General features: G+C 43.1%; 1 protein-coding gene across 1 annotated transcript in view; it reads left to right on the forward strand.

The window, feature by feature from the left end:
- The window catches only part of LOC145405274 (rap guanine nucleotide exchange factor 6-like), a 60286-nt gene extending 60133 nt beyond the window's left edge, over positions 1-153 (forward strand). Inside the window, exon 4 of the mRNA XM_080276689.1 lies at positions 66-153. Within this exon, the coding sequence (XP_080132815.1) occupies positions 66-153 (88 nt within the window). The remainder of the gene's footprint in view (positions 1-65) is intronic.
- The last annotated feature ends 22350 nt before the right edge of the window (positions 154-22503 follow it).

Consider the following 22503-nt stretch of genomic DNA (forward strand, 5'->3'; position numbering starts at 1 on the left):
AGTGTGTACATTTTTAACCCTTGGTATTCTTTGTCCATATATCCTTACTTCGTTTCTCTTTACAGCCGTGGGGAGCTGGCCACGTGCTGGTTCATCCTACTCTCCGGCTCTGTCTTCATCGATGGCTCCATGTTCCTCCCCAGATCAAGGTAAGTAACCCTTTATGTGGAAGTGTGTATAGAAGGAGCTTTTCATCATTGATAGCGAGATTCCTTTGATTGGAAAAGTTGAAGAACTATTTTCCTTATAGTCGTTACTGTTTTGATCCGCCATCCTCAGTAACGTCGTATACTCTATTTCATCATCATCAAATACTCTATCATCATCATTATCGTCATGGCTGTCGTCTTTGTCATCTGACTGAATGAGTTACGACACTGAAGAGTTGAACAGTAATGTAAATGAAACAAAATCCTAAGCAGTTTAATAGTGACCAGTGCTAGAAACATCACTCCATCGCACATGCACAGTTGCCAGAGAGATGCCACATATATGGAGGGTGGGAAGGAGGGCTTTTAGGACATCAAACCCTCGCCTAAGTGGATGTCCTCGCCGACGGCCTGAACGAGGTGCTTGTGACGGAGTGAGGGAGGGTCAGAGAGCAATCAGCCTGAGTGAGCCAGGTCCAGGTCATGTCATGTAATTCTAATCGCGCCAGAAGGGTCAGAGGGTGTCAGGTCCGGCGTCGCTAGTCACTCGAGGTAACGATGTCAGTCATGTGTCAGCCAGAATTAAATATGGAAACGCTCCTCTGTGTGTGTGTGTGTTTGTGTGTGTGTGTGTGTGTGTGTGTGTGTGTGTGTGTGTGTGTTTACCTTATTAATCAGACTGCTACCTGACGATTTTACTGCATGATTATAGTCAAATCTAATCGAGCAGGGATTCATACTCACAATACCTAATCTCTGCAGATCATAAATCTACCTTAAGCCGAATAAAATCACCTTGAGATAACATGAAAACGATATTCTTTTTTCATCTGTACTTAGATATAACACATTCATAGTTCCTAATAGACAGGTGCGTGGATGGACACCTCAAGAAGTATTATGGAAAATGATCGATTATTATTTTATTTATGGCTCTGTTACTCTGTTTTACCGTTCTGTTTCTTTCACGTCACCATAGTTGTTTTATATTGACTTGGCCCAGATTTTCGTCCTTTTTGCAGCTTACTTCCCGTAGCTCATTGGCAGAATAGGATAATACTAGGCACCACATCCTTTCCATAGCACTTCTTCATGACTAGCATTATATTCTAGTGTCAGTCTCTTGCCACAATTGAGCATTGAAGTTCGAGAGATGGCAATTTTAGGCCAAGTTTGAGTGAAAACGGTATAGTTGCACAATGATCAACAAAGCCTACAACACTGTCACCCTTGCTTCACTGCTCCACCGCATTACCACCCAATCCCATATCAAGTGTACTGGTCCAGTGCTCATAAAGTTACGTATAATCACTGTTCGACTGGAGCTGCCACTTCTAATAGTACTAGAATGCAGTAAAATGCCCAGTACTCCAGAAATCAATAGAAAAATTGATAAATGATAAAAAATATGTATATAGCAGGACTGATACAGGTGCATAGATAGTTGGATTAAAAAAAAAAAGAAAAAAAAAAGGTAAATACGTACTGTACATAGAGACAGCTCGATATAGCTTCAGTAAGAGGTTGATAAGAGAGACAAATAGCCTCGTATATTTCTCGTGATCTGTCGTACAAAGGTCACATCACTTCTTTTAAAATCAGCGTCTTATAGATTAGGCCGATGTATCTAAGTGCTTGCTTCTTAAACTCAATTTGTTGTTGACTAGTGTGTGGAGGACGTTTTCACATTTATGTATAGGGGGCGGTGGAGGGGTATCACTATTTATAATACTTCATAACTCATCATATCGTTTTCACATCCTACCCATCCCTCCCCCGTCCTCTCTCTCTCTCTCTCTCTCTCTCTCTCTCTGCATTTCTTCTTTTTTTTCTTTGAGTGATGGATATTCAAGTAACGGTAGGCGAGTCACGGTGGCTTGTGCAGAGGCCAGAACGCCCACACAAGTAGAGTCAGCAAAAAGTTGTATACATAAATCTAGACTTTTGTTGAACGTAATATTTTGAAAGGATGAAGTGCTTTGAAACACTGTACACCACATCGTATTTGAGTAATCTTGTACTGCACTGTGGAAGGAGTGAGGAATAGAAGGATAGAGGTAGGAGAGTGATGGAGGTACAGAGACTGGGAGCGAGGAGAGGGGAGACAACACTCGAATTTCCAGTTTCCTTTCTTTACCCCCTCCAGCCTCAAAATATAAAATAAAAAATAAGTAAAAAGTTTCCTTGTTCTGTCTGCTTGGCTGCTTCCGACCACCGCCACTTAAGTTCTTCTCAAGATGGCGAAACTGTCACCACGCTTCAGAGATGCTGGATGTGGGTGCCTTAGTGCGGGAACCTTGAATTGTGTCGGTGTCTTAGTTTCTTACTGTAAATTTCACCTGTAACTCTAACCTACCCAAACACAACCCGGCCCAGACCAACCTGACCTAACCTAACCTAACCTAATCTAACCTACTTTAACCCTACCTTCCCTTCCCTTCCCATACCATACCATACCATACCATATCATACCATACACTGCCTATCGTAACCTAACCTAACCAAACTTAAATGGAGACATAATATTCTCTGGTGATAAATTCCACTATGCTTATCCTTGTGAGTAAGGTTTTATCGTCGTTTTATTATTTTTAGAAGCATATCGACAGCCATTATTCAGATTTGGAAGAAGTCCTTATACTGACGGGATGACTATATTCTTATTTTAATTCTGCCTCCAGTAATAGAATATAATCAGTTAATATATTTCTCCGTGTGAAGGTTCATAGAGACTTATTATTTTTAGCATGTAGCGAGCGAAATAATACTCATAAACTGAAAAATAATGTGGTGGTAAGTGAGAAAAAAAATTCCTGAAAGGAAATACGTGATTGCCCAGTATTCCAGTCATTATAATTTTTCCTATGCTGTGAAATTCAACAGATACCACAAATAAAATATAAACTACCTACCAATAACTGTTCTTCGGTAAAAAAGAAAAAAAAATGGTCCTTGGAAGAAAGCGGTTTTCCACGAGTCTCTAGGGTGCAGCAAAGAGCCGTATTCTGACTGACATAAGGGGCTTTCTAGCACTACTTCCTTAGCGATTTATTTGCATATCACAGCAAGTTATTGAGTCGTTATTTATTTATTCATACTTATATAGACTGCAGAAGCAACATACAAGAATACAAACTTCCTAACACCTTTTACTTAACGATTTACTTTCCATATTACAACTAGTTATTCTCTTTTAGATTAGTTTTCATGTCTGGATAGGCTGCATAAATAACACAGAGGAATACAGAAAATAACACTATAAGAAAAGGTGCTGCCGAACCTCCATGACCTTCGAAAATAACAGGCCAATGACCCTCTAGGGTGAAACTTTAAGGTATGAGTGGATCCCCCAACACCCATAGCCCGCCACACCAATGGTCTCGCCTTAGGATTATTTTGCCCTTTGTGCCACCCTCACGACTCCTTAGCTTTGGGTTTAGGGGGAAGGTGTTTGGAAGAGAGGTGCGGGGCAGGTGTGTGTGTGTGTGTGTGTGTGTGTGTGTGTGTGTGTGTGTGTGTGTGTGTGTGCGTGTTTACGTAATTATTTCTAGTTAATTGTACTTTTACAGGCTTGAGTCATGCTTCCTATGGCGTGTTGCTGTATGAGAGAGAGAGAGAGAGAGAGAGAGAGAGAGTAAAATGAAAGAGTGGTAGCTGTAAAGAAGACATTATACGGATATTCTATGTTTTAAGAGCTGGTCATTTTTTTTTTTTAAGATAGTATTGTCTTGGTGCTATATGCTTTGGAATCAGTTGTCTCTTTAGCATCACATCCTTAGCAGTTTTCTTCTGCATATACAGTAGGACACTAGGCTAATGCTCTCTTGTATGTTACTTTTGCCTTTATAATGTTGTAGGGTAGTAAGCGTAAGTAAGATACGGGAGACTACTAGATAAGACAGTCCTCGTTGTGAAGGTTCAGCAGAAACAGATGAAGAAAGATAATAGAAACGAGGATATGGCACAGTAATGCTGACGAAGAAATAATGCAACACTGCCGAATATATTAATACGTGAGCGCTGACGAAGCACCTTTCCACCCCTCACCTGCATACCGACACACACTCAAGGTCACTGTTTAGTTCAGCCAGCGTGTACGTATGACTGTTCTCTCTTATTTGCACGCACGCACGCACCACCACACGCACCCAGCAACACACCTTAATGGTTGACATGCACGCACACGCAACTATGGGCCATAATTTGAACATACATAACACACATTCACACAACCATTTTCTTTCTTCGTTAAAGGAAATGTCAGAAAAGTTACAGGAAGGGGAAAAAATGCATGTATTTGCGTGCTGGAGGATAAGACGGTGTGGAGAGGTAAGTTTTTTGAAGTATCCCAGTAAAAAATTGATACGTAGGTGTGTGTGTTGGGGGAGGGGGTGTTAGATAGGCAACTACATTTCTGCATACGTACACACATCCTTACATACACAAGAGGGTAGAGAGAGAGAGAGAGTACATTACAGGGTTGAGCTCCAGGCACCTTTGTTGTGGTCCAAGGTCGCTCCACCCAGACGTTTTTACTATGATGATGATGATGATGATGATGATGATGATGATGATGATGATGATGATTATTATTATCTCAGACGAAGCTTTTAGTACTATCCGTCTTCCTTCTGCTACCACCAGATAATTATATTTAGGAAAGGCCTCCCGTTTATAAGACTTGAAATCCCTTTAGTGGAATTAAATGCCTAGAATCCAGACACCCTTTCCTCTCTCCTTTCTATAACCCTTTCGGCGTCCCAGACATCCCTGTGTAAATGCCTTGCAAATTCTTTCACCTGTTAGAGAGAGAGAGAGAGAGAGAGAGAGAGAGAGAGAGAGAGAGAGAGGGAGAGAATTACAAGCACGAGAGTGAATACCTGCACGAGATACCTGAGAATGCAACTCCTGGAGGCGACAAGACGAGAATGCGGAGAGAGACAGACAGACAGACAGACAGACAAAGAGAGAGATCAAATTCTAAAGAGACCGTTCCCTTTCTCTTTGATGCTGTTTTCCTCACTTCGTCCTCTAGCCTTTATTCTCCCTGCCTTCCCTCTTTCTTCCTACCCCCTCCGTCAGCAACACTAGAGGCTGGCGCCTTTGTTAGTCACATTTTTTTTTTTTCCCCACGAACAAGTGAGAAACTCAGTGGATCAACATTTCACACGTATCCTTCCTCCATGCCTGTTGTTGTTTTTGTTGTTGTTGCCCTAGGTTCATCTCAAACGTGAACCCAACAAACCTTTGGCTGAAGCTGCCCCGTTCGACTGCAGTCCGCCATCCTCTTTTCGGGGGATAGGGTAATAGCTGATGGACGCTTTTATATCTAGGCAGTTGAGTCGTCCTGTTATGTCAGTGCCACCACATGAAGGGTCCCTCTTCAACACCCTATGCCTTTTATATGCGAGAGAAGCAGTTCTGGGTTCACTAATGGCTCGTTGTGGAACTCATACTCAGGCCACAATCTCTCCTCAAGAATTTCCATCCAGTGAATGATTTGGAAGTTAAAATGATTTGCATATATATTGTTACCGGCGAAACTTCGGGTCTTCCAGGATACATTCGACCCCTTTAACATTGATTCAGCCCGTGGACATCATTTTTATTCTATTCATGCTGCTATTATGATTTTATTCAACTCGGGGATACTATTGTAGCAGCATGAATGTTGATACTGGTAACACCAACCCTCTCAAAGTCGGGACAACTCTGCTGTAGTATTTTCTTGCTAATGTTCATGAGTTTTATTCAGCTGAAAGACCCTGGAATTGTTCATACTGTCAACATGAACCCAATCAAGTCCGGGACAGCTTTAGAATTCTTTTCCTTCTAACGCTAAACGAATTAATGCACCCCAGAGTGAGTTATATAAGCATGTACAATAACCTTCTCAAGTCCGGGACAACTCTATTATTCTTCATGTTAACACCAGACGATTTCATTCAACTGAGAGAGTCATGGGAGCCAGACAGTTAACGTACCATGACCAGAAATTTAATGGCAAAAAAGAAGTATTAGGGAGCCTGCCAAACCCACGAGAAGACGATGCCCTCACTCACAATCAGCCGCCTTTCAAACTGCGTCTTCAGTTCTCGTTATCTTCGAGGGGAGGGAGAGTGTCGATTCCTATCTTTACTTTGGAACACAATATTTTGAGAGAGAGAGAGAGAGAGAGACAGGAGGGCAGCGGATATTGCAATTGCCGCGTCGATGGCACCCGCAATGAGTGCCATCCTGCCTGCCCGGAGTCACTACCACCAATGCCACCCTCCTACCCTCTTTGTCTGCCTCCCCCTCCCTTGCCTGCTTCCCCCTCCCTTGCCTGCTTCCCCTTTCCTTCCTTTTTCGCCACCATCCCTACCCCTCCCCACTCTCTCTGGCCCGCTCCCAACCCTCTGCTTCTAACCCTTCCTTTGCCTGCTCCCCTTTTCCTCCCCTTTCACCATTAGCTCTAGTCCTATTCACCATCTGCGTGTCCTTTTCCCTGCCTGCCCTTCTTTTCCTTCCCTTGCCATCACCAGTTTTGCTCCCATCTTTGCTGCCACTATACCTGCCCCATCCCTGCCTGTCTGCCTCTCTGTCATAGCTATTTTTACCCCAACCCTCCCTGTTGCATTGCCCTCACCCTCTGCTGCTAGTCTCCCTGTCACGGCTACTCCCCTCCTTTGTCCCTCGGTACTGTCCCTTAAACATATCCTCTCGGCCTCCTTGCCCCCCTGTCTAAGCTCGAAACTTCCCTGCCCCCACAAACAGTACACTGCCCTGCTGTCTGCTCTCATTACCAACCCTACCCGCCCTGACCCTGCCACCACTACTGCTGTCTCCCCCTCAGTACACCACTCTTGCCCCTTACCCCCATCTGTTCCTCCCCTTTCCCAGCTCCCCGCCGCCACTACCTCCACTCCCAGCATTACACCATTGCCTCTCTTGCTACCACCACCTCTACCCTACGCTGCATCCTCCCTTTGCCCTTCCCCCTCCTCCCACCAGTCTATATCTCCTGCAGTCCCACCCCAATCTCCCGTGTCGCTGTAACTTCTTCTGTCACTGAAACATCCTCTGCCACTGTAACATCACTTGCCATTGCCATCTACCCTGCCGCCATCAGTTCTACCTTCCTCTTCCCACCATCTGCAGTCTCTGCTGTCCCCTGCAATTGACCCATCCACCACCACACTCACCCTTGCCACGCCACGTTTCCCCTGCCATCACCACACCCACCCCTACTCTCACTATATCTCTTTCCACCGCTGCACCCTTCCATACTCCCACCACACTCCCCTGCCACCAGCACACCCACTCCTACACCTACCACATTCCCCATGCCACCAACACACCCATCCCTGCCCTCCCACCAGCACTACAGGGTCCTTGTTTTACCCTCATTGGCTAAACAAGGGAATATTATTGGTCACCTTCACCATAGTTGTCACCAGGCACAGTTGACTGGGATGGTGATGTGAATAAGACATTTGGTAATACTGGTGGTTGACGAGTGATATGGCTGTTGGAGAGATTAGATTAAGGTAGTTTAGGTTAGGTTAGATTTGGTAAGGTTATGTATGATTGACTGGGTTTGTTACGGGATAGTTAAAGAGATAGATTAGGTTAGGTTAGGCTGGGTTAAAATAAGGTTTAAATTAGATTAGCTTAGGTTATGCTAGATTAGGTTAGATTAGATTTGCTAAGGTTAGGTGAGGTTGACTGGGTTCGTAATGAGAGTGAGGCATTTAATGATATAATTGATATACGAGTGTGGTGGTTATTAGGTCTTTATTGAGCAGAATAATGTCATTTTGATATAGGTAAATGACTCGTTAATTGCGACTGTTTTTAACCCCTTCAGTCCGATCTCTCACCCAATCAGAATAATTTCGACCGGGCTTTATTTTGAAATGAATAAAACAGTGCTGTAGGTAGAGATGATGAGATTAAGGCTTTCAGCTCGAAGGGTCTGTCTTAAGCTTAGTAAAATCGCCTGGTGCTAACTGGAAAAGACAGTTTTATGTTGTCTTCTGTTTTTTTTTTCTTTTGCTACTGCCAGACGATTTTCTTCAGCTTGAGGAACCTTATGATAGTGGAAAACTTAGAAACACTCCCTTGGCTCCTTCTGTAAGTTAGTCTCAATTCTAAGTTTACTGCAGCCAGACGATTATATTAGAGATTATATTAGGGTTTGGTGTACAAATGTTTGGGAAGTGGATGAAGTGTGTACAAATGCTATGGGAAATGGATGAAATGTGTATGAATGGATTGTGTGTGTGTGTGTGTGTGTGTGTGTGTGTGTGTGTGTGTGTGTGTGTGTAATAGTTGAATGATGCAAGTATGGATTATGTAAGTGACATGGATAGGGGGTAGTGTGGGCATGAATTCGTGGATGGAGTGAGTCTGAATTTGAAGATGGAATAGGTGTCTGACTGATGTAGAAATGAATGTATATGGGTAGTAAGGTTAGAGGGATGGTGTGTAGTGAGGGTGAGGTGGGATGGGGTGGAACTGGTCATCAACACAACTACCGTGCATGGTGTTTGCAATGTCAACACTGTCCCTGAACATTTACGACATCATCAAGGGATATTGATGCTGGCCTGCGTTTTTACCACACTCGGGTTTCCTGTGTGAACACCCAACTAGCAACTTTCCACCATTCCCCCACACCTGAGAGAGAGAGAGAGAGAGAGGGGGGGGGGGAATTCAATTTTTTTTTTTTTCCGACTCGGAGCATAGACTAGACAGTTTGTTCCCTGAGCCTGGTTCCATTATCATAAAGTTTCAAGAGTAAACCCCATTCAACTTGGACGTCTTTTTCATTGTAGTCAAGCCCTTACCACATAATTTTGCTAATATTAGGAAAGACCTCTACCTGCTAACGAATTAATGACGGCTGAGTCTGACTTCTGTTTTAGCAGCCTCCCCTACTTAAATATAATCGTGTGAACATAACATGATAAAAAAAATAAAAAATACTGAGCCATCGCAGTAATGGGTCTAAAATGATCTGGGCCTATTATTGTACTCGCAGAAATACTTAAATTTTAGTTGTAATATTGCTTACCTTCCCATTTATTTTCGCTTTTGCAAGTAATAGCAATTTGCAGTCAAATTAATGACTTCTAAAATGGAATAACACGACTAAGCAAAATTAGTTTCCAAAATATTATTCAAGTGTGGAGACTTGTTGGTTAAGATACTTCATAAATATAGTACCTAGTAACAGACCCACCCTAAAAAAAAAAAAAAAAAAAAAAAAAAGGAAGCCCCCCAAAAAATCCACATTTAAAAAGTTTCCACCTCCACAGGAAAAAAAAAAAAAAAAAGTGCGCAACTCAGAGGGAAAAAAATCTGACATTTATATAAAGTTTCCACCGTGTTTACTCTGAAAAGTGACGGGACAATTTCTGATAACAACCACAGTATGTATGCAAAAGAGAGAGAGAGAGAGAGAGAGAGAGAGAGAGAGAGAGAGAGGTGGAGAAAAATAATATTACGAGAGAGCGTCTGGGGTGAATACTTTGATTATGAGCTTAAGTTATGGCGTAATGTTGTAGTTTTTTGTGCGTAAGTTGTTGGGTAATGTAGTGGTGTAGCGTAATTGAGGCATAAGATCTAGCGTAAGTTGTGCCCTAATGTTATAGTGTCGTAATTTAAGTTGTAATATAATGTAGTGGTGTGCCGAAATTTGGGCGTACGGTGTAATGTTTCCCTAAGTCGTAGCGTAAGTTCCTGCGTAAGTTGTGATTCAGTGGCTCAGTGGGTTTGGTCGTGAGGTCTCAAATTCCCGCATTACCACGAAGTTTGTTGAATAGGGATGTGAGTTGGAGGGAGGGCAGCCATATGACGGAGGGCAAAATGACTTGGCGATTCGTTTTTGGCCGCTCCTTTCATGAATAAGGCGTGTGGGGAAAGATCTATAATTACTGTATTCTGTTTCGTCGTCAGTGCAGTACGTCCGTCTTAACCTCAGCCAGATACCGCTATGAAGTTGCACCTTTTTGAGAGAGAGAGAGAGAGAGAGAGAGAGAGAGAGAGAGAGAGAGAAGGGGGGGGAAGCGTAACGTTGCTTCCGGTTGCGTATATGCATAATAAGGTTAACAAAGCGTGTGGCTCCCTGTTACTTAGGTCTCTCTCTCTCTCTCTCTCTCTCTCTCTCTCTCTCCTACTGTTGCATTTTGTTACCAGACACCAACCAAAATATTTGTTGTTGGGCTGTGGCTGGAAGAGAGAGAGAGAGAGAGAGGGAGGGGGGAGGGGAGTTGGGGAGGGAGACTGTGTGTGTGTGTGTGTGTGTGTGTGTGTGTGTGTGTGTGTGTGTGTGTGTGAAGGTGTGGGGGTCCGTAGGGAGGGTAAAAGGAGATTGTGAGTCTGTAAATATGAGGGGGACGGTAAGGGGCGCAGTAACTGTAATATATAGGTGGCCCAGGAGGGTGATTCGCCTAGAGAGAGAGAGAGAGAGAGAGCAGATAGGGGAAGTCATAAATGTAGGGGCTGGACAAAGTGTGGTATAAAAAGGGAAAGAATCTAAGGGAGAGGAATACAGAAAGTGTGAAGGTTAAAAGAAGAGAATATTTATCATTGTCATTATCATCACGCGAAGAAAGACGGTAAAGAAAAACAGTTGACACCGACTTAGCCCTCCTTACTTTGCTCTCTCTCTCTCTCTCTCTCTCTCTCTCTCTCTCTCTCTCTCTCTCTCTCTCTCTCTCATTTTCCTTGTATTTTCATGTGTCAGTGCTCAATTGTCAGTAATTGGAATATGGAAGGGAGGAGGTGAAGTGTGAAAGAGGGAGATAGAAGGGTAAAGAGAGAAAGGGAAAAGGAAAGCGAGGGGAAGAGGATCGTGGAGAGAAAAATAGGAAAACAGAGAGATACGGGGGGAGGGGGGGAGGCGGGACTTTGATAATGGTCAGAGATGTGTAAAATGCCTTTGTATTTCCTATAATAAAATCTACATTCATAGCTCCAGTAGTCCACCACTATGACATCCTCTTTATATATTTATTTTATTTATTTATTTATCTATCTATCTACCGGTATCTATCTATCTATCTATCTGTTTATATATTCTAGCTATGGCCGGAAAATGCTACTAAGCTAGTGATGGGATTAGAACTGTATACATTTCCCTTACTCAACACCTGCGCTTTTGTTCAAGGAAGTTTTCTTAGTCAGTCAGTGGGGATGTGTGGGACTTTATTTTGCTTGACTTTCATGATATTTGTACAAGCTTTTACGAGACTCCTTATGGACTACCAGGAAACTGTGCTTATCCTCCATTCCGGAAAATACTCCCCCTCTCCGCTCACTCTCTTCCTGACTGACTTTATTGTGCAACACGTTATCATTTATTCTCCATCTTTATTCATTTTAAACTCCTTGCCCCTTATTGTACTCGTCTCTCTTCTAGCCTTTTTTGTTCGTCCTTAAATGAGTCACCGTGTAGTGAATGGGTTGTTGAGGGCAATATCCAGCCCTTGAATAAAAAGTATCTTCTGAAATAAGTAAAAACCTCTCAAAGCAACAAGAAAAACAAATACGTCATCAGTGTGAAAGGGTTAAGTTCCTCCTAGACTCTTCTTACTCAAGCTAGGCGTAAAATTGCCATTATCCATCTTGAATGCAGTTACAGGATACCAACACTTAAATATGATGTTAGTCACGAAGAAGTGCTCTAGAAGGGACGTGGAGCCGTAGCATTGCCTTTTTCTACCAATGTGCCATGTGGAATAGGCTGCACAAGGATGAAAATTTGAGTCAAGCTAAGGTGAAGGAATTATGGTAGATATATTTTCAGAGGCGTACGAGCATTGTAGACAGAGTAATAGTGTATTCCATATTAGCAGTTTATCTTCCCGAATTTAAGGGGCCCTGGGCTAGACTACCCTAATCCTAATCATTAAATCTTTTTAGCTAAAGGACGTCGTACATAGATATAGTTCTGTACCTCCGGACGATTTCTAACTGGAAGGGTTAAATAAAGCCTTCATTAACTCGTACTTTACTTGGGAGCCTATTAAATTATTTCATTATTTGGGGGTGGGGGTGCCCTCTTAACCTGATCAGTAATGTCAGGTAGTAACACAAATAAAGACCTCAGCTTATTGAAGGGGTTGAGGGTAGGAGACCAGCCTTTTTCCTCGGCAGCAGTACACGTGTTGAAACCCCCATCCTCAACTTTTCTCATCCTCCCACACTCTCTACACTATTTTTTTTTTTTAGTGACGTATTCGGTCTCCACCTCTTTTTTTTTTTTTCTGCTGGCTTCTTCGTCGGCCTCCTCTTCATCTTCCTCACCCCTCATACTTACTCATCTCCCAGCCTCATTTCCATGTTATAGTCATACTTTATCTGGGCCAATTTTTACAGCTTCCCTCCGTCTTTCCATCCCTTCCATAAAACCTGATTACGACTCTACACATCTTCGACGTTATCATAGTTCTCTCTCTCTCTTTCTCTCTCTCTCTCTCTCTCTCTCTCTCTCACACACACACACACACACACACACACACACACACACACACACACACACACACGTTTCTTCCCACGTTCCTCTCCCCTCTCCACTTCTGTCATTTCATTCATTTTTCCTGTTCTTCCCGCTTCCATTTCGTTTCGTTTCTTTTCTTTTCTTTTTTTGTCACCAGAAAGAGACTTCGAGGGAAAGTGTCGCTTGTTGACGTGAGCCGTACAAATGACAGTCTCCCCTCGCCCCTATCACCAAGAAAGAAAATGGATGAAAAATGAACATGGATGAACAGAGAAAAGAAGAAAAAAAAAATGCAAAGCTAAAAATGGATATTGTAGATATATTCCGTATATCACTTGGCTTTCTTTTATGTCTGCATCTGTCTATCTGTCCATATATCTATCTGTCTTTCTGTCAATATTTTTATCTGTGTCTGTCTGTCGATCAAGTACGAGGAGAAATCGTACATATGTAAATACTGCAAGAAACTGTCTTTGACTGTAAAAAAGAAAAAAAAAGAAAAAAGAAAATTCTTAAATATCCACCAGTGAAATTATATGAGGACCTAGAAAGAAAATATCTGTTGACGTCATTTATGGCGGAAGAATTAATTATGGGGCAGGAGTTACATAAGTGGAGGAGAGAAAGAAAATAATGCTAAATATTGACAGGAGAGAGAGAGAGAGAGAGAGAGAGAGAGAGAGAGGAGGGGGAGGGGGAGTTACGTACAGCGTGAAAATGATAAAAGATAATTAACTGAAAGCAAGTTAAGTGAGCTGTGTGTGTGTGTGTGTGTGTGTGTGTGTGTGTGTGTGTGTGTGTGTGTGTGTGTGTGTGTGAGAGAGAGAGAGAGAGAGAGAGAGAGAGCGAACAATTAAGGAAAGTGAGACCATAATTAATTGGAAACACGTGTAAAGAAAAATACCAAGGTGCTTTTTTCCCGTATTTTTCGAGCTCAGGTGCGATGGTGTGAAAAATGCCCTAATGAGCGAAAGAGAAGACGCTGTAAAATGAAAGTAAAGGTGGTCGTGCGCTCTCTTGTCTTGTGTGTGGGGGTGGACGGCTCTATATGCTGATGTGAGGAGCATAGACACTGTTTGGCTGCCTCAAGAACTGTATATCTAATTCCTCCTTCGCTAAAATCGGTGCTGGAGGCCTTCACGTGGTGGCACAGATATGGAGCAACGTAACTGCATGGGTATTCAGTCGTCCTTCATTTATTTCCCTATCCTCCGAAAGACGATGGTGGTCAGCAAGGAGAGAGTAACTTAATCCTGTAGTCTACCGAGTTCATATTTCAGATGAGCCTGGAACAGCAAGAACAACAATATTAACAGACCAAGAACTTAAATATGTGGGAAATAGATAGATAGATAGATATAGGTGGATAGATCAATAAGCATCAACGACTGACATAAAAAATAGAATCCATCTATCGAGTCTATCCTGGGCTGAGCATATATGTTTAATCTCATAAGCGGTGAACGATGCCGTGCTAAAAAATACGTATCTTTTCCCTCTAACCGTCTAACGCAACCTACCATTTTTTTTTTTTACTTGTATGTCTGTTTGTGTGTGTGTGTGTGTGTGTGTGTGTGTGTGTGTTTCTTCCTTCAGCATCCCTCAAGACATCCGAGAACAGCAAATATCAGGAAGAACTATAATGTGATCCCATATCAAGTGTAATATAACTTTCTTAATATAACGCAATATCTGGTAATATATCTCGTGTAATACTCTGTCATCTATGTAGTCATTCCTTCATTAGCCCCGAGGATGTTTTTTATTAGTGACAGTGGAGGTGATGAGAGAGAGAGAGAGAGAGAGAGAGAAGGGGGGGGGATGGAGTAGATGGTTATAGGATGGAGGATGAAGAGATGATGGGGAGGGAGTGGGGAGGGATGGTGGGAGGAGGAAAGGAGTGTAAATAGAGGAAAGTCGGTGGGAGACAAAGGGTAAGGAAAACAGAATGGAGAGAGCGAAGAAAGAGAGAGTGAGTGGAGAGAGACAGGAAGGAGGGAGGAAAACTGGGAGGGTAGGGAGATACGGGGAGGGGAGGGAAGGGGTGGAAAGGGAAGGGGAGGAGTAATATTACAAGACCAGATGATATGAAGTGTGTGTGTGTGTGTGTGTGTGTGTGTGTGTGTGTGTGTGTGTGTGTGTGTGTGTGTGTGTGTGAGAAGAACAGCTTTAATATTACATTCTCAGGGTGGGTGGGTTCGTTGTCATCATTTCTCCCTTCTTAATGACGTACTTATCCAATCTCACCCCTACACGACAACATGGCATGGCGCATCTGATATCCCAGCGAGTTTAAGTGACATCCTCCATGAGAGCAAATGAAAAAAGACAATGATGACAGCGGTTAATCAGTATCACACCGAAATTGCAGTTCTTTCGTAAACTGTTTATATATGAATATTTATAAATGTGTACCCTATATACAGTATATTAGCTCAGGAAATGTCTCGTAGTGGGAATGTACTGGGGATAGTTGTACTTTTTTCAATTTGTTCGTGGTGATTGCAGACGGTTTTATTCAGCTTAGAGATCTTTAGAACTGGAGGAGTTAAATACAGCATTCAGTATCCACCTCACTACTAGGATGCTCTCCAAATATGCATTAAATCATCTGGTAACAGAGTCAGTAAAAAAAAAAAAAAAAAAAAAAAAAATCATCTGACTGAAGTGGGTAACACGAAATCTCCCCAAACCAGAAGATTATCTAGTAATGGCAAGAATATAGTTATAAAGGCGCCATAATGCTGAAGGGGTTGAACGATGTTTTTATGATGGTAAAAAAAATAAATAAATAAACTACAAGAAGACGGTAGAAAGTATGTTGTATTTTGTAGGTCAGTCTCACCATTTTTTTTTTTTCCGGTAGATTAAAGCCAACAAGTTATGCCTATCGTTCCAGCCAGGCCCTATATATATGCTTCTTGCTGACGGCCAGGGTGACTTTTACGACCGTCCTGAGAGGCACCCCGATTAGGCTAAGAGATAACATTCCGGGTCCACTAGGGGTAAGGAGGACGGAATTTGGGGGCAGTCTTTCCGTGAGTTTTTTGGAAGCTCCCTTTAATTTTTTTTCTTGCCATTTTACAAGAACCTACATAAGAGGATAATAGTCGAAGGTCAGTTAACCCCTAATGACCATCTCCTGTCTTGTGGTACTGCTCAGGTGCTAGATTATGACGTGGATATCAAAGAAAGGAAACTGTTCTAGCACTTTAGCGTTCTCAGGTAAATTCTGTATGCAAACGGTGTAGACACTGAAAAGGTTTAAATTGATAACCATTGAATATGAAAATGAAATATGAAAATAAATCGGTAAAGAAGAAATGTGAACGAAGTCTTAAACCCATGAAACTTCAGCATTTGGTTATGTGGAAATGTGAAATTTGGTTGGTTGTGGTGTGGTTGTGCGAGGCGTGGTAGTGTGGAATGTGGCTCTGTGGCAGTGTGAGCTATGGCAGTATGAGATGTGGTGCAAGTGAGCTGTGGTTGTCCTTTACATCACACTTGATTATGTTGATGCTGTATGGAAAGATAATGGCTGGAATACAGTTCTTCCTATCAGATCTTATCCTAGGTGTATAGAAAACAAGTCTTGATATAATTTTGCATCTTCTGTCCCTTGTCTCTTTCTCGTCGTGTCATTCTTTCTTTGTTCTCGGTCTTTCTAGCTTTTATTTCGTTCCATCCTTTGCCTCTTTGTCCTTGTTCTGTGTTTTGTCTCTTCGCTCTCATCTGATCTCTTGTCTTGCCCCCTTCAACTCCCCCTCCTCTCCAGGTGCCATCGCCAGGGCCTATTACGAAGAGCTTATTTTCCCAACACATTCTTTTTTCGTCTATACATTTCACCGTTTTCTCATTTACTGTCTCATCCAATACTTCGTCTCTTCCTTTTTGTCTCATTTCTTGACTCCCGACGTCCTATCATGTCTTTTCCTTCTAGATGTAGGGGTTGTTTTTTCTAATCTCTTTTCCTCTCATCTTCTTCTCTTTTTACCGCTCATTTCCCTCTTCTCATCTCCTATCTTCTCTCATTCTCCCCACCTCCTCAGCCTTCCCACTTTCCAGGCACTTTCCCCAGGGCCTTGTAAAAATAGTCCCTTTTCTCTCCCCATCTACAAAGAGCCTCCATCCTCGCTGCCCTCTGTGCATACGTAATCAGGAGTCCTCTTTGGTCTTGCTTGTAAAACCGGGATGGTCTATTTTATTTAAACACCGCCAGATAAATTTATGCAGATCTTGGAGTGAAGGGACATAATGTTATGCTTTTGGCCCTTAGATAACTTGATGATTTTTATTTCATTTATTTCGTGTCTTAATACAGCATTTTTTTTTTTTTTGTCAGAGTATCCCTAGAACGGCAGTCAAAGATGTTTATTTCCTTTAACTATCTGTGGTTATGGTCTTACGCCGCATACAGTAAGGAAGAAACAGGGAGGGGGCATATCCGTCCCTTTCACATAAAAATCACAGCATATAGTACACCGGAACAAACAGGGACTCGCTTTAACTTAAAACAGAACGCTGTGTTGTACCGATGGACATTTACCTATTGCATAAAACACGAAACAGATGATGACTAAAAATGTACAGCGTTTGTTAGTATTGGACAGGGCTGAAGTTTGATGGAAATAGAAAATACACACACACACACACACACACACACACACACACACACACACACACACACACACACACACACACACACACACACACACACACACACACACACACACACACACAGCGCAGAAAAGAGAAATCACCTGCTATTTTGTGAACTCTGAGACGAAATGGAGAGCTGTTTGCTCTCAGGAATGCCAGTGTTTGCACCTAGATAGGAAACTGCGTCCTACATTATGGTGAGCAGGAAATATGGAGCTGTCACTCTCTCTCTCTCTCTCTCTCTCTCTCTCTCTCTCTCTCTCTTTTATTCAACAGGCATTCGGCGATAGATTTATGGATACTGTAGAGAGATAGGCTGATAAATAAGATAGCAGGATCTACCTAAAATTCATATGTCATTTACTGAAGTCTGCTGAGAGAGAGAGAGTAATAACCGATATACATCATGTACTAATTTCCTCCTCTAATTGGACCACATTACGCCAATCCTCATTACTGCCTTCCAATAACCATGCATCACCACGCACATTGTCCAGCACCTTGCGTTCGAGAAATGTCTTAACTCTTTTATTACGAATATCCAAATGTCTTTTATAGTTCTCTTTCCTACTTCCACACAAGGTTATTTAGGAGAGAGAGAGAGAGAGAGAGAGAGAGAGAGAGAGAGAGAGAGAGAGACTAAGCTAAATAATATCGTCTGTAATGGCAAAATATCTAATTCCTCTAGTTCATAACTTTTTTTCTGAAGGCAAATAAAATGATCTAGAGATGGCCAGAATATGATGCAAATGACACCCTTAGGTTGAAAGGGTTGAGTTATTCCATTCCTGGTGATGATATTTTAATCATTATTTCCATGTCTGTTGTCCATCCTGCAGGAATTAAGTTACGATTAAGTATTTTTCGTATCATCAATTTCTTTTTGTAGTAAGGAGAAAGAAAGAATAGTACAGGATCTTCTGATGTCTGTCGCTCTACCTAGAAAACAAATATTACTCACGAGAAGACAGTTACCAGCTGACATAGGTTAAAGAATTCGTATTATCAGTCGTTCTTCCCGGCAAAGGAAATATTATTCATAAGAGGAAAGTTACAGGTATGATAGGGTGAAGAATCGTGTAATATCTTTCATTTCTCTAGGCAGGGCAAATATTATTCCCGAAAGGAATGTTATGAAAGGTTGTTGTGTGACTCAGCGTTAATTAGTGTGATTACACCTAAATTGCCAGGTTAATTGGTTCTCGGAATGCCATTATGAGCGTGAGTAATTGTTGTCTTGCGCGTATCACTGGAATGGCGTAGGAAGAAAGTGGGTAGTGTAGGTATGGGTGGTGTAGGTGGGAGGGATGTAGGTGGGAATGGTGTAATTGGGAAGGGTGTTAAGTGGGAGTGGTATAGGTGGAGGTAGAATAAGTGTAAGTGAGCTAAATGGTGTAGGTGGTTCTAGGATCGAGGTCAGAGGTGCTGCATTATTCAAGAGATCGACTGGGGGTAATGGGGGGCAGTAATGGGTAAGGTGATGGGGAGGGGCGGTGGTCCCTTGTCCCTCCCTTCCTCACTCTTCCTCCCCCCAGGTGAGAGAAAAAAAAGCACACACAAGCGATCTCTCTCTCTCTCTCTCTCTCTCTCTCTCTCTCTCTCTCTCTCTCTCTCTCTCTCTCTCTCTCTCTCTCGATCTCTCTCTCTCAGGTGATATATAGGAGAGAGAACCTCCTGTAGGGCCCATTTTTCTCCCTGGCAGCCTTTCTGAAAAATTGTGACGCGTAGATGAATGGAGGGTGACCTGACCAGACGGGAGAGAGAGAGAGAGAGAGAGAGAGAGAGAGAGAGAGAGAGAGAGAGAGAGAGAGAGAGAGAGAGAGAGAGAGAGAGAGGTGGAGAGAGGAAGGGAGGGGGTGATCTGAGAGAGGGAGGGGTATAGGGGTAGGGACAGGTGGGAAGGGGAGAGAGGTGAGGAACAGAAGGAAGATGGGGAAGAGACTGGATTGAGGGAGAGAGGAAGAGAAGGATGGAGGATAGAGATGAGGGAGATAGGATGGAAGGGGAGGGCAGGTGGAGGGGAAAGAGTGGAAGCGATGGCGATGAGGGCAGGAGGATGGAAGGAGAGATTGATGGAAGCAGAGCCGAGGGGACTGGGAAAGAGGGGAGGACTGGGAAGAGGAGCTTAAGGGACGACGGGAGGGGAAAAGAAAGGAATGCGTAGAAAAGGCCATGGGAGGGGGGGGGGAGACTAAGTAGGGGAAAAAAGAGGAAACTAGGCAGGGAAGAAAGATCCAGGAAATGGAAGAGAGAGAGAGAGAAGCTTGGGGAGAAAAGGAGCTGAGGGAAAGGAAGGGACAAGTTTAGGAAGAATATTGCCGGGTAGAAAGAGGAAACGAAGTGGGAGAGATTGAAGTGGAGAGGAGGGAAGGAAATGGATAGAGGAGAAAGGTTGTGGAACTTTTTATTTTCCTTTTTCCATTTTTTTTTTCCATGGCTGTCACCATTCATTCCGGCAAAGTCCAGGTCAACAGTGCCTGATCTGGGAAAATTTATAGCACTTTTTTATTTTTTTATTTTTTTTTATTATTTTTTTTTTAAGATGCAAAATTTACATCCTTCCGAGTTACGAAGATTTTACTCCTGACGGCCTTAATTCATCACCCATTTTTGCATATAATTTTTACCATATTTAGCCCAGGGACGTGTGTGTGTGTGTGTGTGTGTGTGTGTGTGTGTGTGTGTGTGTGTGTGTGTTTTTGCTATCATACGGTGTTAGTGTGGGATACTGGACACACACACACACACACACACACACACACACACACACACACGAATAAGGACATTTTTACCTGACCTACTGAAGAGAATGGGTCACCAAGAGGATATAGGGAGCCTTCTAAGCTCACAAAGAACAGGGATCTCCTTGGTTTCTAGTGGACGGCGAGATATTCTGTTTTTGAGTGTTTCCATAGCACTCACCACCAGCCACTTCGCTCTCTTTTATTGGCTCTACGGCTCTCTCACTTTCTTTCTTCTCTCTCTCTTCTGGTACTCCACTTTGACTTGAGAACATTCTCTCTCTCTCTCTCTCTCTCTCTCTCTCTCTCTCTCTCTCTCTCTCTCTCTCTCTCTCTCTCTCTCTCTCTCATCACACACACACACACACACACACACACACACACACACACACACACACACACACACACACACACACACACACACACACACACACACACACACACACACACACACACACACACCACTCTGGTTTCCCAATATTCTTCGTAAGTTTGTGTGCCGCGAGAATGAGATTACGGACTAAAGAAGGAGAAGAGAGGAGGAGGAGGAAGAGGAAGAAGAAGAGGAGGGGCGAGAAGGAGATGGTGATGGTGAGGATGATGATAATGAGGAGGAGGAGGAGGACTGCGCTGTGGAGGATGAGGAAGAGGATTGTGATGATGATAGTGAGGATTAGGAGGAGGAGGAAGAGGAAAAGGAGGATCAGAAGCAAAAGAGGAAGGATTTGGAAGAGGAGGAGCAGGAGGGAAAATGGTGAGAGAGGAAGAGAGTAGAGGCAGCCTGTATGCAGATTAGGACTAGAAGTGCCGTAGAGTGCCAATGAAAGAGAGAGTGTGGGGAGAGAGGAGGGGGTGGAAGAGGGGTAAGGGGGAGGAAACTGAGGTGGAGAGGAAGAGGAGGAGGGATAATTGAGGAGAAGAGGGGAGGTAGAATAAGGGCGGAGAAAAGAGGAAAGGTTTTAAAGAGGTGGGGAGTGTGAGAAAGGTGGAAGGAAATGGAGTGAAGGAGAAAAGGGGATATGGAGGGGAGTGGAAAATGCACATGGTAAATGGGGAGGGAATAAAGAGGGAGAAATGGGTGGAGAGGCATGAAAAGGGAGAGAGGCATCAGAAGAGGGAGAGGGGGAGGGGGGAAGGAAGAGAAAGGAGGAAAGGGAGAGAGAGAAGGGGAGACTAAAATGCACCAAGGAGAATGGGAAAGGGAGTAAGGGAGAGGAAATGGAAACGAAGCGAAGGAAGGGAGAGAAACATCACAAAATGGGGAAGGGGGAGTGGGAAAGCGGGGAGTGAAAAGGGGAGAGAAGGCTAAAAGACACCAATGAGAGGGGAAGGGAAGGAGAGAGAGAGGGCGGAGGGATAAGAAGGGAAAGGCACATCAGGAAAGGGAATTAAAAAAAAAAAAAATGAGGGGAACGAAAATGGGAGAGAGGGGGGACTAAAATGCACCAGACAGAAGGGAAAGAGACTAGGCACTAAGGACCCCATGCAAGGGAAAGAAGGAGTGGGCAATAACCTGGAGCTGAGGCCTGGAAACTGGACTCCATACTTTCCTGGTTCTACCCCACGACTTTAAACTACCTGCCTGAACCTGGTTAAATTTTGCCAGTTACATTCTCCGTTTTTCCACTATTTTCCTAATTTATTACATTATGTAGTAGTAAGACTTTCCATATGTCCCCTTTTCCATCGCGAGACTTTATACATTCCACATTTTAACGTCAGCTTCCATACTTACCGAATCTGTAGAGTTTTACATTTCCATGTTTTATCTCTTAAATTTCAGACTTTCCATGTTCCTGCTTCATATTCCAGTGTCCATACCTAAACTCTGTGCTTTTCACATTTGGACTCCAGACTAAGTATTTTCACTTTTCCATCCAGAACTCCATACTTCCCTGGTTACATCAAAACAAAGATGTGGGAAAGAATTACTTTTTTTTTTTTTCCATTGTTATGCGGAGAGAAGGACCAGAAATCTGAAAACCTAAAAGCTAAATCTGTCGCTGTCAAAGATATATAAAAAATGGAGAGCAGAATCAGGAACCATATATATATATTTTTTAATACCTTCTCTTGTATCTTTCAACCAGCGACAGACGATATTATTTCATCTGAGTGGGAGTAGCCTGAGATGGTTAAAGCTGTCATAGCAGAGAGAGAGAGAGAGAGAGAGAGAGAGGTACCATTTACATAATTATATTTTCATCATTACGATCCTAACCCAATTTCTCTTACTGGGGTGAGTAGGGTCTGGAACCTGAGAGAGAGAGAGAGAGAGAGAGAGAGAGCGTAGGGTAGATGTGCCACTCATATGTCTGTATTAGGGTGGCCGTCGGATTACCCTTTATCCCTTCCCCCTCCCCCCCTCATACCTCCTCCCCTCATTCCTTCATACCCTTCTCCCTCAGTTCCTTACCTCCCATTCCCCTTTTCTTCCGTTTTCCCTTCACTCCCTCGTGCCTCCAAG

This window comes from Coenobita brevimanus, chromosome 66 (genome assembly GCF_032717465.1).
Source record: "Coenobita brevimanus isolate Jiangsu-jjx chromosome 66, ASM3271746v2, whole genome shotgun sequence".
In the NCBI taxonomy this organism is placed as follows: Eukaryota; Metazoa; Arthropoda; class Malacostraca; order Decapoda; family Coenobitidae; genus Coenobita; species Coenobita brevimanus.